Source organism: Saimiri boliviensis, chromosome 1 (genome assembly GCF_048565385.1).
Source record: "Saimiri boliviensis isolate mSaiBol1 chromosome 1, mSaiBol1.pri, whole genome shotgun sequence".
In the NCBI taxonomy this organism is placed as follows: domain Eukaryota; kingdom Metazoa; phylum Chordata; class Mammalia; order Primates; family Cebidae; genus Saimiri; species Saimiri boliviensis.
In genome coordinates, this window is record NC_133449.1 from 267684849 (window position 1) to 267706928 (window position 22080).

A 22080-nucleotide genomic window follows, 5' to 3' on the forward strand; every position below is an offset into this window, starting at 1 on the left:
GATTTTATTTAGTCTGGTTGTTCCTAAGACAAACACACATAACTTTAATTAAATGCACATCCAAATGTAGGGAAACCCATCTTGAAACAATTAGACTCTTCTACGGTAAGAGGTTTCAGGGCAATGACCTCCTCCCACTTCCTCACATCTACCATGGAAAGAGAACAGCTGGGCAGAGGCATGTCAGGCCTGACTCCATAAACACAGCCTGCAGCTATAACTCTTGGCCCTGCTCTGTTTTGTTCCCTTCCTACCCAAGACACCACCCTTCCTTTCTTCTTTTCCGAAATGAATTCCAGTCATTCAATTGCTTTTACTTTTTTTTTTAACCCCTCTCTGATCAGTCTTAGAGGAAGAAAAGTTCCTAGCATGCATTATCTTTCCCTGAAAGGAAATATTCCAGAAAGAAATGCAAAAGTCTTAAGGCATTAGCCAACCACCCATCTGGTTATTGACCTTGGGTTATGGAGGCTCCTGGACAATGTCTGTGGGGATAGCTGCCTTTGTTGCCACATTCTTGGGACTTTCTAGGCTGCCTGGCTCTCTAGGTGGTAAAGGTTGAGTATTTCTCTATTTAAATTGCCCTGGAAGCTGGAGAGCCAGGCCAGGTTGTGATGTTCACCAGAAGAATTCTTTCCCCTCCGAAACCAAGTTGATTCCCTTCTAAGCAATTTACCCATATTATCAGCAAAAAAAGAATGTTTTCTCCACAAGAATCATACTGAAAAGTTATGTCCACAAATACCAACTGAAGGCTTCCTTTGGGTCTAGAACAATGTGAAAGACCAATACAACAAGATTATACCATCCCTGTCCCTAGGGAGCTTTACCGTATTGTGTGGGATTCAAGTCTTTCAGAAAACAAAGGTGTTCTTAGGATGGAGACATTTCTGCTGTTGTTCCTGTTCATTCGATATAATAAAGGTGGGTGTGGTGGTACATCCCTTATAGCCTCAGCTACTCAGGAGGCTGAGGCAGGAGGATCACTTGAGCCCAAGAGTTCAAATCCAGCCTGGGCAACACAGCAAGACCCCATCACTAAATAAATAAAATAAAATCATCAAATATACCAGGTTCTAAATCAAGATTTCTAGTATTTCAAAGAGAAGAAAAGTCATAAAGGATGAAGAGAACCAGGGAGGATGGCATTTTGGACTGGACATAGAACCTGAGTGCACAACTGGACATTCTGACCTGTGGGGAGGGCAGGAGCAGACAGCTCCACCTCCAGAAGAAATAGCAGGGAGAGAGGATGTAGGTCAGTGGGGTAGGGCCAGAGAAAAGACCTTGAGGATCAAAATCAAGCCTCTAGATGGACAGGCAACTGTAGATTCCAGGGCAAAATTACCAGAAAATCTCTCTAGAAAAAAGAAGGCTGGGAATGGTGGCTCATGCCTGTAATCCTAACACTTTGGGAAGCTGACGTGGGAGGATCATTAAGACAAGATAGCAAGACCCTATCATTACAAAAATAAAAGAAAACCAGAATTAGCTGGGTGCAGTGCTGTGTGCCTGTAGTCCCAGTTAAATGAGAGGCTGAGGTGGGAGGATCACTTGACCCTGTGAAGTTGAGGCTGCAGTGAGCTATGACCATACCACTAACTGCACTTCAGCCCGGGTGACAGAGTGAGACACTGCCTCCCTCTCCCTCCGTACCCCTCCACCTCTCTCTCTCTCTCTCTCTCTCTCTCTCTCTCTCTCTCACACACACACACACACACACACACACACACACACACACACACACAAAGGTAAATTCAGGGAGAGCTGTGTTATGTGGGCCTCAGTTTTATTTTCTGCAAAATGGAGGTGGTGATTTTTATGTAACTGCTATGTATATGTCTACTATGAAAAGAGAATAGAATGAAGTACTACCACAAGCCACAGCACGGGTGAACCTTGAAAACATTATGCTAAGCTAAAGGGGCAGAGACAAGAGGCCACATATTATATGATTACTTTTATAAGAAATATCCAGAGCTGGCAAATCCAGAGACAGAAACCAGATTTGTGGTTGCCAGGGGAGTGGAGGAGAGGTTGGGAGTGAGTCTTTCAAGGGTACAGAGTTTCCTTCGGGTTGATGAAAAAGTTCCAAAACTAGAAAGTGATGATAGTTTTGTAACATCGTGAATATACTTAATGCCACTACATTGTATACTTTAAAATGGTTAAAATGGTAAATTTTATCTAATAGACATTTTACCACAATAAAAAGAGAGAGAGAAGATAAAAAAACAGTGCGACCATCTATTCTACATGTAATAAATACCTTATGAAGAAAAGGTTCAAATTTGTTAAGGTGATCACAATTGCAGCTAAGCTGCTCATCTAAATTTTCTGTTTTCTCTTTAGTAAGTACTACCTTGAACAAAACTATCATAGACATTTCTCTCCTCTTTCTCTGGGATGACTCGAAGAGGTTGTCTTGCACAAACATGTGCAAACCTGGACTGGGGAGAGCAGGGGAAAGACGGCTGAGAAGTGGTTCAAAAGGAAAACCAAAAGCCCCAGCATCTACCACCACCAACCTTGGAACAAAAACTATCCATTCCTGGGCCTCTCCCCAGACCAAGGGATTCCAAGCATCTGATCAATATATATATATTTTTTTTTTCTGAGATGGAGTTTCGCTCTTGTTACCCAGGCTGGAGTGCAATGGCGCGATCTCGGCTCACCGCAACCTCCCTGGGGTCAAGCGATTCTTCTGCCTCAGCCTCCAGAGTAGCTGGGATTATAGGAATGTGCCACCACGCCCAGCTAATTTTGTATTTTTAGTAGAAACCGGGTTTATCCATGCTGGCCAGGCTAGTATCAAACTCCTGACCGAAGGTGATCCACCCGCCTCAGCCTCCCAAAGTGTTGGGATTGTAAGTGTGAGCCATGGCATCAATATTTTTAAAAAGCACTCCAGGTGATTTGAATGTAGAAGCTGCCACAATTAAGAACTATTCATCTAGGATGAGCAGGGAAGGTGACTATCTTTATCAAGTGCCCACCGTGGGCTGAGTGCTATGCCACTCTTTATATATAGCACCTACAGCTGACAGTGCCCTTCCCACATCCCTTTAGGCTACCAGTCCCCAGCCTTTTGGTACCAGGGACCAGTTTTGTGAAAGACAATTTTTCCACGGATGAGGAATGGAGGATGGTTTTGGGATGATTCAAGTGTACTACATTTATTGTGCATTTTATTTCTATTATTATTATGCTGTAATACATAATGAAATAATTAGGCAACTCACCATAATGTAGAATCAGGGGGAGCCCTGAGCTTGTTTTTATGCAACTAGATCATCCTATCTGGGGGTGATGGGAGACAGTGAGAGATCATCAGGCATTAGATTCTCATAAGGAATGCACAACCTAGATCCCTCGAATGTGCAGCTCACAATAGTGTTTGTGCTCCTATGAGAATGTAATGCTGCCGCTGACCTGACAGGAGGCAGAGCTCAGATAGTAATGTGAGTGATGGGGAGCAGCTACGAATACAGAGGAAGCCACTTGCACAACCAATGCTCATCTCCTGCTGTGAGCAGTACTGATCCAGTCTGTGGCCTGGCAGTTGGGGACCCCTGAGATTTTTTCTGGCCATGACCATTATGGCCCCTAGAGTAGCACTCAACCTTTTTTTTTTTTTCCTGATGCAAAGTCTTGCTCTGTCGCCCAGGCTGGAGTGCAGTGGTGCCTATCAGCTCACTGCAATCTCTGCCTCCCAGGTTCAAGCAATTCTCCTGCCTCAGCCTCCTGAGTAGCTGGGATTAGAGGTGCATACCACTATGCCTGTCTAATTTTTCTATTTTTCATAGAGACAGGTTTTGCTATGTTGGCCAAGCTGGTCTCAAATTCCTGGCCTCAAGTGATTCTGCCTGCCTCAGTCTCCCAAAGTGCTGGGATTACAGGTGGGAGCCACCGCACTCAGCCAGCACTTAACCTATAAGGGAGAGGAGATAAGGGTCAGATATCCCAGGTTCCTTACTCCTTGGGTGGAATAACTCTGAGGCATACCATAAACCTGGGATAAGGAAACCTTTTTTGTAAAAGGCCAAATACTCTGGGCTTTGTGAGCCATGTGGTCTCTGCTATAACTACTCAACACTGCCTTTGTAGTGTGGGAGCAGTCATAAACAATGCCTAAATGAATGGGTGTGGCTGTGTTCTAATAAAACTTTATTTATAAAAACAAAGAGTAGCCAGGCATGGTGGCACATGCCTGTAGTCCCAATTACTTGGGAGACTGAGGCAGGAGGATCACTTGGGCTCAGGAGTTCGAGTCCAGCCTGGGCAGCATAGCCAAACTCTGTTTTAGGTCTAAACAGATTCCCAGAATCCTCATCAAGAAAGAGTGACAAAGTTGGAACCTGTCAAAAACACACCTTAAAAATATAGGTTTCTTCCTTTCCCATGCTTCCTGGGATCACTGGCTACAGAAATTATTTGCATTGTATGTGTGTATACGTCCCTAAATAATATATACTACTACTTTGTGTGTTTCATAGTAATTACACAAATATCATTTGACATGTTAAAAAAAATAATACTACTTGCACTGAAATCCTTGTCTCAGAACCTGCTTCTGAGAGCAGCCAACCTACAATATTATTTCATTTTATCCTCATAACCACTCTAACAGTTAACTAATAACATCTCTATTTTAAAATAAGGAAACTGAGGCTCTAGGATTACACAACTCATAAGTGATAGAGCTCCTGTGAGACATCTATCTGGCTCCAAGGTCAGTGCTTTCTCCACAACACTCCCAACATCAGAATGGATATAAACAATATGTGCCCATGCACAAACACACACAAATAGTTAAATACATAGCTTTAATTATGGCAAGCAAGAGTACCACATATGGCAAACCATAGAGCAAAATCATACTACTCATGTACTTACTGATCTGTTAAGGAAGCTCAAATAGTTTAAGATAAATTAACAGTAAGGTTTGAGGGTTATAGGAAATTATTTTTATTCTGTTTTATGCTGTTTCTTATCTGAGACAGAATTCATGTCTTACCTACAATTGGTTGCAATCTTGGGAGGTAAAACCTTTGCTTATAACTGGGAACATGTATCCCCATTCAAGGTAAAGCTCCATGTGTGACTTGGAATTTGGAGGGAAACAAGCTAGATTAAAATATCTTCTAACATATTTCAACATGAGAGTGGAGAGGGAACATGTGTGAATTTCTCCTATGGATACTAAGAATTCCAGAGAACACCCCAAAAACCCAGAACCAGCACATCTGCAAACCAGTGTTTCAGCTTACGCGGTCTTGCCCTCGCTGTCGTGTTTGGTGGCACTGGCCCCCTTCTTGCTGAGCAGTGAGGCCACCTTCTCTGCGTCTCCATTCTCCACAGCCTGCAGCAGCCGGTCATCATTCTTGTTCCACTCATTGGTCTGGAGAGAAAGAGAAGAAACAGAGGTCGTGAACAACATCAGCCACAGCCTCACTGACCAGCAGGGCTGCGGTCCTCACAGCCTTCCACCCTCCCGTTGCTCAAATTAAAACCTGCTCTCAAGTGAGCATGTTTTTAAATACCTTCCCCTTCACCACGGAGACACCCAAGAATGCCACTTTCCCAAAAGAAAACATAAGTAGTTCAATGAAATCACGGCCAGTCACCAAACTCTGAGATAAAGTCACTTCTTTTAACTAACACTGGGAATATGAAGCAACTTTAAAAGACCTCAAGGCCGGTTTAAACATTAGCTAATTTCTAGCTGAACTAGACAGCTGTTCCTCAGCACGCTGGCCTTTGACCTCATCCACAGCTCACTCCGTCCACCATGTTATAGAACAAAACCAGCAGCTCGAGGTTACCCGAGGTGGACAGAGACACAATTCTTCATCTGCTTTTATTGCCTCTCTTCCTGGTCTGTTTAACAGGCCCTGAATTTTGAGCTGGACACTGATTTTAAGCTGTTGTCCAAGCTACCAACTTAAAGTCTCAGAAACAAAACTTCTTCCTGAACAAGCTATGAAACATCAAAGAGCTTTGAGCAAAAGCCTCAATCACTGTCAATGCCAAACCCCAACTGACTAATTCTGCAAACCACAGTAACAGTAAGGCACTCATGTGCAAAACTGTTTCTACACTTAGGAGGGAAAGAGATGATGTTTATATAAGAGCAAATGGGCCCTGAATGTAGGATTAAGAAAGACATGAAAGGCAGCAGTGAGCCACTGAAGGTTTGGGAGCAGAGGAATGAGAGAATAACAGGGCCAGTGACTAAGGAGTCACTGGGAGGTGTGGAAGCACGCGGGATTAACGCAGGAGAGAGGGGACGAAGGGAAGACGCTGGGCACTTTCCAACCCCGGGCTGCCTTCCAGTCGTCTCCTACACCAGGCCCCTGAGCTAAGCCCACTTTCTGACCCCTTCAGCTGTGGACACCACATCCTGGGCGAGATTCCTTTTCCCTTCCCAAAGCGTTTTATAGACTCTGCTTCCTTGTGGCCTCTGAAGAGATGAATCTCCAGGTATTTCATATTAATGTCTTTACCAGGGACCCCTACAAGGAAGCAGACAGAGGAGATACTGAAGATTTAAAAGCTAAAAAGAAGAAATGTCACAGGATGTCAGGCTTCCATGGCCCCAGGAGTATGTCCCCAATCTCTATACACAATGAGGAAACCAAACAGGAGTTTATCCACCCAATGTCCCAGTCACCCTCCCAACCGTGGCCTCTATGCAGGGTCTTAAAGCCACAAGTCAGGGAGAGATAAAAGAGACGCGCCCAGAATTTGCATCTCTGAACGTCTCAGGAATGAACCATTCCCAGTTTTTTGTTTTGTTTTGTTTTATTTTGAGACAGAGTCTTGCTCTGTCACCAGGCTGGAGTGCAGTGGCACAATCTCGGCTCACTGCAACCTCTGTCTCCAGTTCAAGTGATTCTCCTGCCTCAGCCTCCCAAGCAGCTGGGGCTATAGGCATGTGCCACCATGCCCGGCTAAATTTTGTATTTTTAGTAGAAACCGGGTTTCACCATGTTGGCCAGGCTGGTCTTGAACTCCTGACCTCAGGTGGTCTGCCCATCTCGGTCTCCCAAAGTGCTGGGATTACAGACGTGAGCCACTGTGTCCAGCCCCATTCCCAGTTTTTAGGACTCTGTCCTCCCCCCTCAGCCAACACTGAGTGCAGGTTTCAAAAAAATCAGCAGCTTGTTATCTGGGCTGCATGAAATTGAAGTTCAGGACTCCAGATTGACACAGGTTGTGTGACTTTAAGTCACTCATAAATCTTTCTGTGACTCAGTTTCCCCAGGCTTTGGACTGGATGTCCACTATGATTCCTCCAAAGCTCAAAATTCTTATTACATAAAATTCCCCAAATTCTGCTAGGGATTATTCTAGAACAATACTGTCTGCCATCATGGAAATGTTCTCTACCTGAGCTTTTGAATACAATAGCCACAAAGCCAGTGAAACTGAACCAGGATTTGTTTTGCCCCCATGGGGTCATTTGACAATCTTTGGAAACATTCTGGTTGTTATCTCTACAGAGCACCACTGGCATCGAGTAGGTGGAGGCCAGGTGTGCTGCTGAACACCTATAATGCACAAATGCACCGGACAGGCCCCCTCCCTCCACCAAGAATAATCTGGCCCAAAATGTCAATACTACATGAGCCACTTGCGGCTACTGAGCGCTGAAAATGTGGCTCGTGCTACTGAAGAAGTGAATTTTTAACTTTGAGACTTCATATGCCATTAGCCAGGGACTACCACATAGAACAGTGCAGCTCTCCTTGATGACTTCCTATGTGTGACAGAGTAAGAATGTATCTGGACCAATTCAGCCACGCTCCTAATACAGGAATTTACTCACAACGAAGACATTAGATGTTGTCTTTAGTTACCAATCAAGCTTCCTACTGAGGGGAAACACAAGAATTATGGTGTTCCTCACACAATCATTTGTTAGTGGTGGAACAGAAAGCATAAGTTAACAACTGCAGCGAATGGACAAGCTCCAAGAAACACAGTGCAGCCTATTTCCCCCAGAGTGCATTTTACGAGCAAAGAAAAAAGGGAGGGAAAGTTTACCAAAGACCATTTAGGACCAATGATATCCCTACCTACATAATCCTAAAAGAGAGAAGTATTGTTTTTCAAAATCCTTCTCTAACCTAAACTGAACAAATTAAAACTAGACTGGGACGATCAAAAGGATATGAAATCTCAGAGGACAGGACCGAAAGTACTCAACCAAAGGAACGGCCACATGAAAGGATTTTCCTTTTCAACGTTGCTAAGGCATTCCACTCTCAAGTAGAGAAAAATGCGATTGCAGGGGTTCCAGGAAATTAGTTCCACGTGGATCTTTAGGGAGTTCAATTTCTGTAAGACATGGCGGGAGAGATCCTTCCTTTCCTACTTTTTGGAGGACAAGGTCAGTGCTACATTTCTAGTGATCTGAAATGCTTCTCTTCTACCTGGAGCCTCTCCTCAGTGCAGGCCAGAACTGACTTTTCATTTGGAGCAGACAAAGAGAACAAGCAAATCTTCAATAAGTAATCCACAACACCATTCAACAAGTGCTGCAGATGGGGTTCACAGAAAGCAGACGCTAGGTTGGGAAAAGAGCAGAGAAGGTAAGAATTTTACTCCTGCTGGGCATGGTAGCTCATAACTGCCATCCCAGCCACTGGGAAGACCAAAGAAGACGGAATGCTTGAGGATTCTGAGACCACTCTGGACAACACAGTGAGACGCTATCCCTAAAAATAAAGTATTTTAAAAAGAGTTTTACTCTTAAAATTCTCACAAGCATGCTAAAAGTGGCAGCCAAGAAGGGTCTCAATTGGACCTGTGATCCAGGAATCTAGATTCTGATCAGTAGCAGAGTTGTCTAGTTCTGGGCCAGACCACTAATCATACTTGCAATTAGCTCTGCTATGCACAACTGGCTACGCCTTGCTCCTTCCAGAAGCACAGCACTCAAGATGCCATCCCTTTTCCTTCCTAAATTTGCCCATGGAGATACTTCCTTCATCCTCTCATCTTCTCCTATAAAACTACTCTATCCAGTTTCATATTCTTGTTTTTTCCGCCCAGGCTGGAGTGCAGTGGTGTGATCTTGGCTCACCGCAACCTCTGCCTCCCGGGTTCAAGCAACTTTCCTGCCTCAGCCTCCTGAGTAGCTGGGATTACAGGCATCTGCCATCATACCCAGCTAATATTTGTATTTTTAGTAGAGATGGGTTTTCACCATGTTGGCCAGGTTAGTCTCAAACTCCTGACCTCAAGTGATCCTCCCACTTTAGCTTCCCAAAGTGCTGGGATTACAGGTGTTTGAGCCACCGTGCACGGCTGCAGTACCATATTCTATACAAAAATTCCCATAGCCAATTACAACATGAGACAAAACAGATGTCTAATAAGCACTTTGAGTCACTGTTCTTTGGAATCCAGAACCGAATTCCTCTCCCCCACCCCCACCCCCAAGCATCAAAAGATATCTCAGAAAGTCACCTTGGTCAATCTACTGTCCAAAATTAGAGCTGGTAAAATAAATAGGTGAAGTTTGAAATTTTATCATAACATCCCAAATTCATTCATTCATACTGTAGAATCAACGAAGGCTTCTGGAGACCACCATCAAACTAACAATATCACCTCTCACCACTTCCCATGAAAATCCCCTCCTCTAACTAGCATGCCCTCCACAGGAGAGAACTGGCTGTGCCTCCACTCTGGGCTTCTGGTCCTCTAATAGTTTTCAACTATATGAACACTATATGGCTTATCGGTTAACCTAACATGTTAAAAGAAAATTTAAAAATAGAAAACATCAGATGCACCACCTTTAATAAAGTTAAATGTCTTATGAAGCTTTTGTTTATTATATGTCTGTGTATGCTGAATGATGATATAAAATATATTTCTTGGCTGGGTGCAGTGGCTCATGCCTGTGACCCCAGCTACTTGGGAAGCTGAGGTACGAGAATTGCTTGAACTCGGGAGGTGGAGGTTGCAGTGAACTGAGATTGCACAACTGCACTCCAGCCTGGGTGACAAAGCGAGACGTCAAAAACAAAACAAAACAAAACAAAACAAAAACCATATATATATGTATTTTTTTAAAGAATAAATATTTAATTTCTTCTTAAAAAGCACATATATATACATATATTTCTTACTGGAGGATCACAATAAGAACACTAGCAGCCACTGCTTCAGAATGCTCTGTCATCCCATCCACCTACGCAGAATTTCTAAAGCCTAGCGCAAGCCCTGCAGGCTCTCTCCACCCTTTCCTGGTGACCTCTCTCTGTTCCTCTACTCCATTGCGTCCCTGAGGGCCCACCCACTCACTCATCTCAACCAAAGCCCACGGTCTAGACTTGATGAAATATGGCATTCTGGTTTTAGTTCGAGAGCATACAGTTTGTCTGTCTTTAGCTCCCTGAAGGCACTGAGAACAGGCTTCATTTCCTACCTCCATGGTGCCTGGTAAATGCTCAGTATTTGCTGCTGATTTTAGCAGAAAGTTGATTGACCTAAATTTTTCTTGACTTAGCAAACATTGGTTTTTTTCATTTACAAAAGTTTCATTCTTTTGCATACAATTACTAAATCATGTTTCAGATTTTTAATAGGCTAAATAAATCCAACTACCTTAACTTTTTAAACAAAAGGCCAATTTTCCAAGATTTTAATCGTGTGAACACTTTCCTCAAATCTCTTTCCAATGACAGAGCCCAGCCTTATAAATTCAATCAGGGTGAAGGCGGTGTCTCCCAGTCACAAGAATCACCTGGGTACTTGTTAAATCTGCAGACTCCTGGGCCCCATCTGGCAGATTCTGACCCTGGAAGTCTGGGGGGAAGCCCTGGAATCACATAGGTTCAACAAGGGCATCTTTTGATTTTTATTGCTAGCTTGAGGACAACTGGAACCCATGCTAAGGCTAACAGGAGAATTTACTTGAAAGAATTTTCTTCCTCCACAAGGCACTAAGGAAGTGGGCCCGGGAAGAGAAGAATTCTTCACTATTTTCTTATAGAACTAGGTTATTTTGTCTCCCACAAAAGCTGAGTAAATATTGGTCTTTCCCCAATCTGTATATAAGACATGTATTAGAATGTTAACAAAAGCATTGCTCATAATAGGCAAGAATTACAAATAACTTGGGTTTCCAATAACGGACGATGGATACATAAATTATGTAATAGTCGAATGACAGAATACCACACAGCAGTGAAAATGAACAAACTACAACTATATACAACAACACGGATGGGTATTAAAAACAGTATTTGTGAAAGAAGCAAGACACACACAAGAAAACCCACAACAGCATGAGTGCATGCACATAAAGATGGAAATAGGAAACATGGCACACAGTGTTTAGGGATGTATACACAGATGATAAAATCATAGGCTGGGTGAGGTGGCTCACGCCTGTAATCCCAACACTTTGGGAGGCTGAGGTGGGTGAATCACTTGAGGTCAGGAGTTCGAGACCAGCCTGGCCAACATGGTGAAACTCTATCTCTGTGAAAACACAAGAATTAGCAAGGTGTGGTGGTGGGCACCTATAATCCCAGCATCTCTGGAGGCTGAGGCAGGAGAATCACTTGAACCCAGGAGATGGAGGCTGTAGTAAGCACTTCAGCCTGGGTAACAAGAGCAAGAGTCTATCTCAAAAAAGAAAAATTATAAAGCCAAATAAGGATAAGGTCACTATAAAAGTAAAGATCATGATTGGGATGAAGGTATGGCATGCAATCAGGAAGGAACAACTGGAACCATTCGGACTTGCTCTGTTTCAGGGCCTGATTAGTGGCTCTGCAGATGCTCACTTTATAACTAACTACTTGTTAGACGATACATCATTTTGTGTACTTTTCTCTATATGCCATTTATTTCTATTTCCTTCTCCTTCCCTCACCATCCCCCTTTAGGCATACAAAACACATACACACAGAATTTAGAAAGAAGTCTGTGGTTCAGTTTCTGGTCAAGTAAACACCAGGTCAAATGCCTTTGAACGGTTCAGTCTCAATTGCTGTTTCCTCATCTCCTAAAAAAACGATAGAGTGATGCCAAAATCTGGTTCTTAATCTTCTGGAGGCCTCATGGACCCCCCTGGAGAATCTGGTAAAGTTACAGACTTTCCTCAGAAGAATGTACATCCACATAAAAACTTGTATGATTTCTGGCTTAAACATTTACCCCCACCCAGCCTACCCAGAAGCCCAAGAAAATTCCTGGTGTAGAAAAGAAGAGACAGACTTCAGAGTTCAGTGCTATTGAGTTGAAATTCCAGTTCCATCACTTCTATGTGGTCATCAGTGTCCCTGAGCCTCCCTGTTCTTATCTACAAATGGCGGGATATCTCACCTACTTGTAAATTATCCTGAGAATTAGATGCAGCATACATAAACAGCCTGGCACACATTAAGTACCTAAAATGGTGATTTTTCTGGAATTTGATGAGCTGCACCGTTCCTTCTTGACTAATGCTCTATGAATCTTTTAATATAATATTTGCAATTTAGGACCAATAGTCCAAAACCCTTTTAGAGGCAGATAATGCCTTAATGCAAATTTGTTACTATGCTCCTTCAAAATCATATTTTAAAGGATTCTAGAGAAACACTGACAGACATGAAATTAACGATTTTATTGAATATGGCTCACTTTTCCAGAAGACTGTTTAAACAGATGCTATTTCAACAGAGAACATTAGGCCATATTTGCAAGTTCAGGAAGCCATATGTTATGCTCCAGAGACATGTGTAATGTGTCAGCTATGAAGGGCGGCATGTGGGAAAGAGCCCTCACCCTCAATGTCGGCTCCAAACATTCCTGCTAATATATCACATATGATATTGGCTGGCCGATAAGTTTCCTATTCATCAAATCATTTCCAAATGACACTGACTTGCTTAAAGGTTTTTCCTTGAAGCTTCGCCTTTTTGAAGGCTTGCCTGCCTCCATCTAGAATAGCAAACAGCATGTCAACTGGGTGATGAATGCTGGGGATTTGGCAACCGGCAATGTCTGCACTTGGCCAGACATGGCATCACCTTCTTTTATTTTGGTTTAATCATTGGGACCTGAAAAGCCAGTGGTCACGGACATCTGGCTAGTCAAGAGGTGTGAGTTTTCAAATATATCAACTCAATCAAAATAATCCAGTGGTACAGAATAAGCCAGGAAGAGTGTTTCTTCGACTTTCTTGAGAAAAGATACTAAAACCCTCACCATCACCAATTAGAATGCTCTTGTGGCGTGGCTCTGCTTGCCATCTGGAGGAATCTATTTGAGATTACCTTGAGAAAAGCTGCATTTCTTGCTCCTGTTTTCATTGAGCAGACTGCTTTGCCTATAAAATCAGCAATGCTAATATGAAAGACAAAGTAAACTGTTTTCACCGGGAGGGTTTCAGACTCATATTGTCCAGGAAAAAAAAAACTGCACACACCTTATCATTTTAAGAAAGAGGACAAGAAAAAGGCAAGCCTGGAGCTCAAATAATATTTTCTCCCATTGACTATACCTACCAGCACTTATAGATATGTATCTATTAGGTGCAGGGTAATAGAGAGATTCTATAGCTGTTACATAAGTGAGATCTAATCCCTATCATTCATGCATGCATTCATTCATTCATTCATTCAACAAATGAGTGTGTTCTACATGACCAGCCTAGCCTTTCCCAAATTTTTTTTTAAATTTTTATTTTTTTAATTTGTAGAGATAGGATCGCCCTAGGTTGCCCAGGTGGGTCTTGAACTGCTGAGCTCAAGGGATTCTCCCAGCTCAGCCTTCCAAAGTGCTGGATTCTAGGCATGAGGCTCCCCAATTTTCTATATAGTTGCAGAGATCAAAGACAGTAATACCAGAAATACACCAAAAATGCAAAACGAGATATTAGAAGTGGCAAAGTGAGCTAAATAGCGAATTGACACACTAGAAGGGAAAGACAGCTTTCAGCTGGGCAAGTAGGGAGTTTCCTGACTGGATTGTGAACCAGTCCTTGCAAGGAGTAATATTTAAATTAAAGGAGAGAAGAAAAGACACAAGGATTGAAACATATAAGAGGTATTTAGCAGAGAGCATACATAACAAATACAACTTCTATGTAAGTAAAGCCTTACAACCAGAAAATTACCAATTCAACATGGCATAAACACCTAACCAGTAGTTTCATAAAGAGCGTTCCATGTTACTTACTTCAGACCAATACCTGATGAGTTTTTCTAAAATGTCTTTTCCATTTCCGTACATTTTTGCTTAAGATTATTCACACATACAGGTTACATTGTCTCTGCTATTCACCCTGAAATCCATCACCCTCCCTAAATGCATTGCGTCAGCGCTCCTGAGGTTTTTCCACGTGAATGCTGAGTGCTGTGGCATGGACATAATACATACATAATTATAAACACCTCCATCCAAACAGGCTGGTCCCTCTGCCCTACCCACTTTAGCAAGCTAGTCCTCCTCATTGCTTTCCTTTTCCCCAGCCCTTTGTGGCCACCAGGACCAGATTAGTTCTCCTTGTTGGGGTCTCCCATGTTCTCCTCCATAGGCCTTGGCATGGTTGGAATTAAACAGTATTGCCAAAGTGTCTGTAAAGGTCTGCCGATCTTCCACTGGACTAACTTTCAGGGTATGGGCAATGGCCAGCATCTGTCTTGTTCACCACTAAGCCCCAAGCCCCTTGCCCACTGCCCACTGGATGGTAGGGACTCAATTCAGAGCTGTGCATGGAAAGGCTTTGTTTTTCTTCTTTCTACTTTGGGAGCAACTATTAGTTAACCTTTTTAAGAATTTTTAATTATTAAATAATTTTAAAGACCCACTATATCACAAGAACTCAAAGCACAGTCTCACGGAGGCAGATATAAGTCTAAAATAGGTCAAGCCCATTGTCCTTCAGGAAAAAAAATTATTCCATCTGATTCAATTGGTTTCAACTACTGATTGACTTACATTCATTATTTACGGAGAGAGAGAGAGAATGTGTTTATCTTATGGACTGTGTCAAGTGCTTGGCATAAAAAGATTGATAGGAATATTGTTCCTCAAGGAGCCTTCAGACTTCTGAGAACAGAAACATACCCAATAACTACTTATGTCATTGTTTATCAGTGCTAGACTAGTGCTGTGGACTAAGTCTTATGAAAGCCCAAAGAGGATCCCATTGCGACTAAAAATAAAACGTACAGTGCTAGGAGCTGTACTATATTACAATTTAACCTTCACAATAACACTATGAGGTAGGTACTATTAGCCCTTTCAGATAAGGAAAATAAGGCACAAAGTAGTTAAAAAAACACATGCAGTCACTCTATTTACAATATAGTTGGTTCTCTCCAAAGGAGAACGCTAAAGCAATTCAATGGAAAGGAAGATGAAGGAGGGAACTGCATTAGTTGCTTTTCATGCTGCTGCTAAAGACATACCTCAGACTGGGAACAAAAAGAGGTTTAATTGGACTTAAAATTCCACATGGCTAGAGAGGCCTCAGAATCATGGCAGGAGGCGAAAGGCACTTCTTACATGGTGGTAGCAAGAGAAAAATGAGGAAGAAGCAAAAGTGGAAACCCATCAGATCTCGTAAGACTCATTCACTATCACCAGAATAACACAGGAAAGACCAGACCCCATGATTCAATTACCTCCCCCTGGGTCCCTCCCACAACAAGTGAGAATTCTGGGAGAAACAGTTTAAGTTGAGATTATGGTGGGGATATAGCCAAACCATATCAGGAACTTTTTAGGATGTTTAAACTTTTTAGGAGGGCTTAAATATGTTTATAAACTGGGGCAAGCAAAGGAGTCAGTGGTGACAGAGAGAGCATGAAAGGTACAAGGGTTGGGAGGCTGAGGTGGGCAGATCACCTGAGGTCAGGAGTTTGAGACCAACCTGGCCAACATGGTGAAATCCCATCTAGACTGAAAATACAAAAATTAGCCGGGTGTGGTGGTATGTGCCTGTAATCCCAGCTACTTGGGAGGCTGAGGCAGGAGAAGTGCTTGAACCCAGGAGGTGGAGGTTGCAGTGATCCAAGATCACACCACTGCACTCCAGCCTGGGCTACAGAGTGAGATTCTGTCAAAAAAAAAAAAGAGTAAAAGGGGAGAAGGTGTGATGAAAGGAGCTGGGAGATGGCAGAATTGGGGATTCAACCCAGGCAGAAGGCTGATCTTTGTGAATTGGGATCGTGTTCTGCCTCTGAGATAGTAAAGAGGAAAAGGAAGATGAGCAGAGATGCAGTGGCAGAGAAGAAGTCACCATTTGTGTTTTATGGCTTTTACCTTTTCTTGGAAAAGTGGGAGACAGGGTAAGCAGGGTCAGTGGTGGGCAAAGAAGCCCCATACATGGTAATGCTCCAATAGCTCCTGGGGAAAGTGAGTAAGGAAACCTGCTTCAAATGAATAAAAGGGTCTTTGAGAAGCTCCAAAGGTCCAGATGGGAGCAGCAATTATAATTCCATAGAGAAACCATTTGGTAAGGTCACATGATTTTTCACTGGAGGCAATGGGTAGGATGGGCGAAAGGGGTGGTTGGCTTGATCCATCATGGGTGTCTGAAAAGACAGGGACTGAAGCAGAGATTCCAGGGTCAAAGGGTGAGAAGTGCCAGTGAGGGAGTACCTGCGATGATGTCTATGGGATTGCAGACAGGTAAGGACAAGGTCCAGGGCCTGGTCCTATAGATTAGAGGCAGGGTGTTGGACGGATCATTGATGTGACGGTTAGAGTTCCCAGAATGATGGCAGAAAGGAAAAATCCTGGTGAAATATCAGGGAGCCACTTAGGTGTCCCTAAAATACGGTGAAGAACATGAGATGAGGGTGGCGAGCATAACCAAGAACGGTAAATGTCAAATGAGAAAGGAGCAATGGGACTGTACAGCAAATGGGTCAAGCCTTATCAGAAAGTGGCTTCCTGTGATTTGCTGAACTTTGAGTATGTGCTAGTCCCTTCCAGGTGCCATAAATAATTTATTTCATTTAAATCACCATAACCATCTGGCATGGTGGCTCACATCTGTAATCCCAGCATTTTGGGAGGCCAAGGTAGGTGGCTTACCTGAGATCAGGAGTTCGAGACCAACCTGGGCAACATGGTGAAACCCCATCTCTACTAAAAAACACAAAAATTAGCCAGGCGTGGTGGTGAGAGTCTGTAATCCCAGCTACTTGGGAGGCTGAGGCAGGAGAATCACTTGAACCCTGGAGACGGAGGTTTCAATGAGCAGAGATTGTGCCAAAGCACTCCAGCCTGGGTGACAGAGCAAGACCCCGTCTCAAAAAAAAAAAAAAAAAAAAAAAAGAGAAATCACCATAACCACCTGCACTGGGTTGAACAGTGTCACCAGAAAACACATGTCTTCCCAGAACCACAGAATGTAGCCTTATTGGATAATAGAGTCTTTTTGCAAACATCATCAAGTTAAGATGAGGTAATATTGGTTTAAGTTGGATCCAAAATCCAATGATTGGTGTTCTTACAAGAAGAGAGAGACTCAAAGGCCTAAAGAAGACACAAGATGTCTCCATTATTTGATAATGGAGGCAGAGACGGGAGTTATGCTGCCATTAACCAAGGAACACCAAAGATTGCCAGCAACCACCAGGAGCTAGAAGAGGCAAGGAAGGATTCTTCCCTAGAACCTTGGGAGGGAGTATGGCCTTGCCAATGCCTTGATTTTGGACTTCAGTGAGAAAATATATTTCTGTTGTTTTAAGCCACCCAGTTTGTGGTCATTTCCCCAGCAGTCCTAGGAAACTGACAGACCATCCTGAGGAAGGTGTTGTTATCCTCATGTTACTGATGAGAAAACTGAGGGACAGAAAATACAAGTGTCTTGCCTAAAGTTACAAAGTCAGAGAATGCAAGACCTGGAATTCAAACGCTGCACTCCCAGAGCTCTTTCCTGCCTCCCGCATATGCCTATCGCACTGAGGAAGACTCCAAAAGCACCAAGCCAACTGGAAGGCAACAGCAGATAACAGCACAGTGGTCACTGGAGCTGAGGGAGAGACCTCAGTCTGCTGGTATCAAGACTGGGAACTCTGAGGTCTGAATAAGTGCCTTTTAAACACAGGAACCATGCCTAAAGAAAACTCAGTATTAGATATAAAATTTGTAGTTATACAAAAGCATTTAATACATGATTTGCTTTATAAACATGTCCATAATAAGGCCTCTATGAATAGCAAGCTCTTATGAAAAAAAAAATATAGGATTTGATTTACTCACACATTCATTTCATTCACTGCTTAAATGGAGGTATGCATGTAACAATGAAAATCTTAGGGTCTGAACAAGGCCTCTTTGCCTAGAGACAAGCCACTTCCGGCTGGCTACAATCCAAGGACACTCAAAAAGTATTCCTGGCATGTGTCTGAGCATCATAAGCAGCCACCACTCCTGAGCTTTGCCCTTCACCCAAGTGATATGTTACACATTTCACATGAAGTATCCAGACAAAATGATTTCATCCACAAAGTCTGCTTAAGTGCACTTTAAGTGTCTAAATAGTCAGAGTCGAAGACCGGAGTAATCTCTTGTCCTGATCATGCCCTTTACAGATGTTAAAAAATTAACAAAGGGCAAAGAGATAGCTAAAGAAATTCACACACTATGAAAACAATCCTTCAAGTTATACATTCTATGTAAGAGCTAATTAGTCTGTATTTTCTGCACACACACACACACACACACACATACACACACACACACACACACACCCTTTTGGAATTAGTTCAACATGTGAAAGAAGCGATCTTCAATGGAGTTGGAGTCTACCCGAGGCACAGGGTATCTCAATTGTCTAGACTAGTTTTCTTGAGTACTAAGAAAAAAACTGGGGACCCCAAGGTTAGGGTAGGAGTCCAGGACAGCTTCCTGCACTTGGTGTCAGCTAACCCTAGACACATATAACTCCTAAGTGACTGTGAGGGTTTAATAGTGTCCCCCAAACATTCATGTCTACCTGGAACTTCAGAATGCAATCCTATTTGGAACTAGGGTCTTTACAGTGTAACTAGTTAAGGATCTAGAGATTAAATTATTCTAGACTCAGGATAGGGCCTAAATCCAACAACTGGTGTCCTCAGAAATGGAATGGAGGATGCAGACACATGAGGAAGAAGGTGACGTCAAGATGTAGGCAGAGATTAGAGTGGGAGGTCCACAAGCCAAGGAACCAAGGATTGCTGCCAACAACCAGAACCAGGAGACAGACATGGGATAGTTCTTCCATCAGAATGTCCAAAAGGAACCAATCCTGTCGATGTCTTAATTTTGGACTTCTGGCCTCTTGGCCCATGAGAGGAATCTGTTGGTTAAGCCACAGTTGGTGGTAATCTGCTATGGCAGCCCTAAGAAACTGATGCGACGATACATGGAGAGGGCTTGCTCAACCATCACAAATGGCCCCAGAGGACTCCATCCCCACTGACTGCAGTTTGACAGCAGCCTGCTGCAGGAAACACACACTACGTTGATTTGTTTCCTGTTTGTTCACAATCGCCAGATGGCGTCTTGGGTATAGACACTAAAAACAACAAACTGCAGTGAAGTGGCTGTGCATGGCATTTAGCTCAAGGCTGCTGCAAACGTCAAATGTTTTTAAATCACTTCTCTAAGTTTTTCACATTTCCTAAAGAAAACAAATTTTTATGATTAAAATAAAAGGCAACTGTTTACCACATTGTTTCTCAAAAAGTATAGCTACAAGGCTGCACATCAGAATGACCTAGGTTTCTGAAAAAAGTGTGAATGCTTTTAGCTATTCTCTAGGATTATACTGTCAGCCAAAATTACTCTTTGCCTGACAGCAAAGAAGATGACATATTGGCTTGATATTAACCACATCTGTATTTGTTAAAATGTTGAACTAGACGAGAAGTTATATCTCAGCATTCACACCACTCAGCACAGATAGACTTAATACATGCCAATGGGCAATCAAGATGCCCTATCCTGAACCAGGCTGATTGTGCCTTCCTTCAGATGAGCCCTGAGTCATAAGCACCCTGCCTTGGTTAGCGACGAGGCAGCCCAAGCTGGAGAAGCTTCATCTTCTCTCCCTCCACCTTCCCAGCCAATTATTCATCAAAGACTGTCAGTGCCACCTCTCTCGTTTCTGTGGCATTGACTTGTTTTCCATTCATATTGCCAACCCTCTTGTTCAATCCAATTTGCTTCAACAAATGCATTTTTGGTTCCTACTTTTGCCAGGCGTCGTGCTAGACATTTCTCTTTGCCAAGCTCCTGGGGCACAATGACATGTGTAGATTCTTCCTAGAACCATGGAAGAGGTTCTGACACTGATCATTGTTTAGGATATTTCAATTGTCTTTTAACTGTTCTTCCCAGCTCCACTTCCCCTCTTCCCTCTTCCCATGCCAAGTTCCTCACAGTGACATGCTCTCGTCCACTGCTCTGCCTCACTTCCCCATACAAAACCATCCATGGCTGTCCACGGCCAACAAGAGATCCCATACTCTTCCATGCCCCCATTCAAGGCTTTTCTTAATCCAGTTTCAAACCTTAAATCCCTCTATGTCTAGTTCTCCCTCTGGGCCATGGCACATAAGCCACGCAAATGCTTTGCCTCAGCCAAGCTGTTGGTTCCAAAATCCAAGTTATTCTGTCGTCTTCTACATTATAACTACAAGTACTTTTTCCTCTCTCATTTTTATCTTGCCATCTCTCTGCCAACTAGGCATAAAGTTGCTCCCCATCATCTATCTCAACAAAGCTTTACACTAGTATTCCAAGTATATGGTGCTCCACTTCATGTGTACTTACAGAGAGAGGAACAGTGTAGGGCTAAGAGCCTAGATTCTGGGTTCTTGAGTTCGAATCTTGGCTCTACCATGTGTGTGGCCCTGGAGAAGTTACTTAACCTCACGTGCCTCCATTTTCTCCATTTTAAAATAAGTGATGCCAGCATATTTTAATATATTTGAATTCCCAGAGATTGTACTTAATGGCAGAAACTTTCACATTCTTCCACCATGCCCTTCCTGGTAGATCTATCCAGATATTTTTGAATGAATTGTTCCATTAAAATAGAATTTTCTCTTTGGCTTGGAGGGGATATTCCACAATGCTCCGAACTCATCCTTATCAATCCAAGTTTCTATAAGCAATGTAAGTGGGTTTGGAAGTCTCAGTAAACAGAGAGTGAATTAAATAATCAAAATACTACACACATATGAGCACAATGTCTAATGTTATCAGAGGTTAGTTTTAAGTAGTCTGGATAGTTTAGTATATTTCAGGCAAGAGACATCACTGATTTATTTAGAACAGAACTCTTACAGTTCTCAAGAAAGGGCATATTTGTTATAGCTTTCCTACACTCCAATAATAGCAAACCCAAAATAAACTCTAATATCTACCCACAGGGGGAAAAATCTAGTTCCAAGAAATTTCTTCTGCCTGATGTCTAAAGGCAGAGGTCAGCATTTTTTAAGAGCATGAGACCAGGGGCCGTGACGTTCACTATCAGTCTGGTCTGGGCTTTGGATGAGCATGTGCACAGATGTCCCTCTTCACCATGGTCTCCCCAGGCCCCAGAAGACACAAGCCTCCGAGGCAAGGCCACGAAGGCTGAACTCCGCAACTGTGCATTTCTTAACAATGGTAACAGATGAGCCAAAACCAAGGATGCTGGCAGATATGGAGAACTCTGGAAAACTCAGAGGTTCCCATACGGGAAGACTCATTCATTACCCTTTTAGAGATCACAAGGGATTCTCCAAAAATGTCTTGCCTTAGAGTTTTGTGATTTAACTGATGCCAAGTAGTCAATGAACACACACACACATATGACCAAAAGCAAGAAAATTCTATTCAAGCAATATTGGAACTCTAGCATGTGGTCTTGGGCTATGGATTTAGGCCTTATCTGATATCTATGTCAGGAATCTGCAGTCTGACCCCACACACTGAAAATGAATGAGTCTATTGTTAAAACAATGAAATAATAATATGAATGCTTTTGAAATTCTGAAACTCTATTTCTAGGGCATGATATACAGAACTTCATATCACTTACAGACACTTTCTACTGAAAGTCACTAGATACATACC

General features: G+C 42.8%; 1 protein-coding gene across 6 annotated transcripts in view; it reads right to left on the minus strand.

Moving 5' to 3' along the window:
• Positions 1–22080, minus strand: part of RAI14 (retinoic acid induced 14) — a 184481-nt gene that overhangs the window by 61141 nt on the left and 101260 nt on the right. For 3 of the 6 annotated variants that reach the window (XM_039467756.2, XM_039467748.2, XM_074386659.1), the window contains exon 3: positions 5271–5401. In XM_039467756.2, the coding sequence (XP_039323690.1) occupies positions 5271–5401 (131 nt within the window). Of the gene's footprint in view, positions 1–5270; positions 5402–5543; positions 5649–22080 lie in introns of those variants that run through there. The other 3 variants (XM_074386658.1, XM_074386655.1, XM_074386662.1) reach the window with 2 other exon arrangements.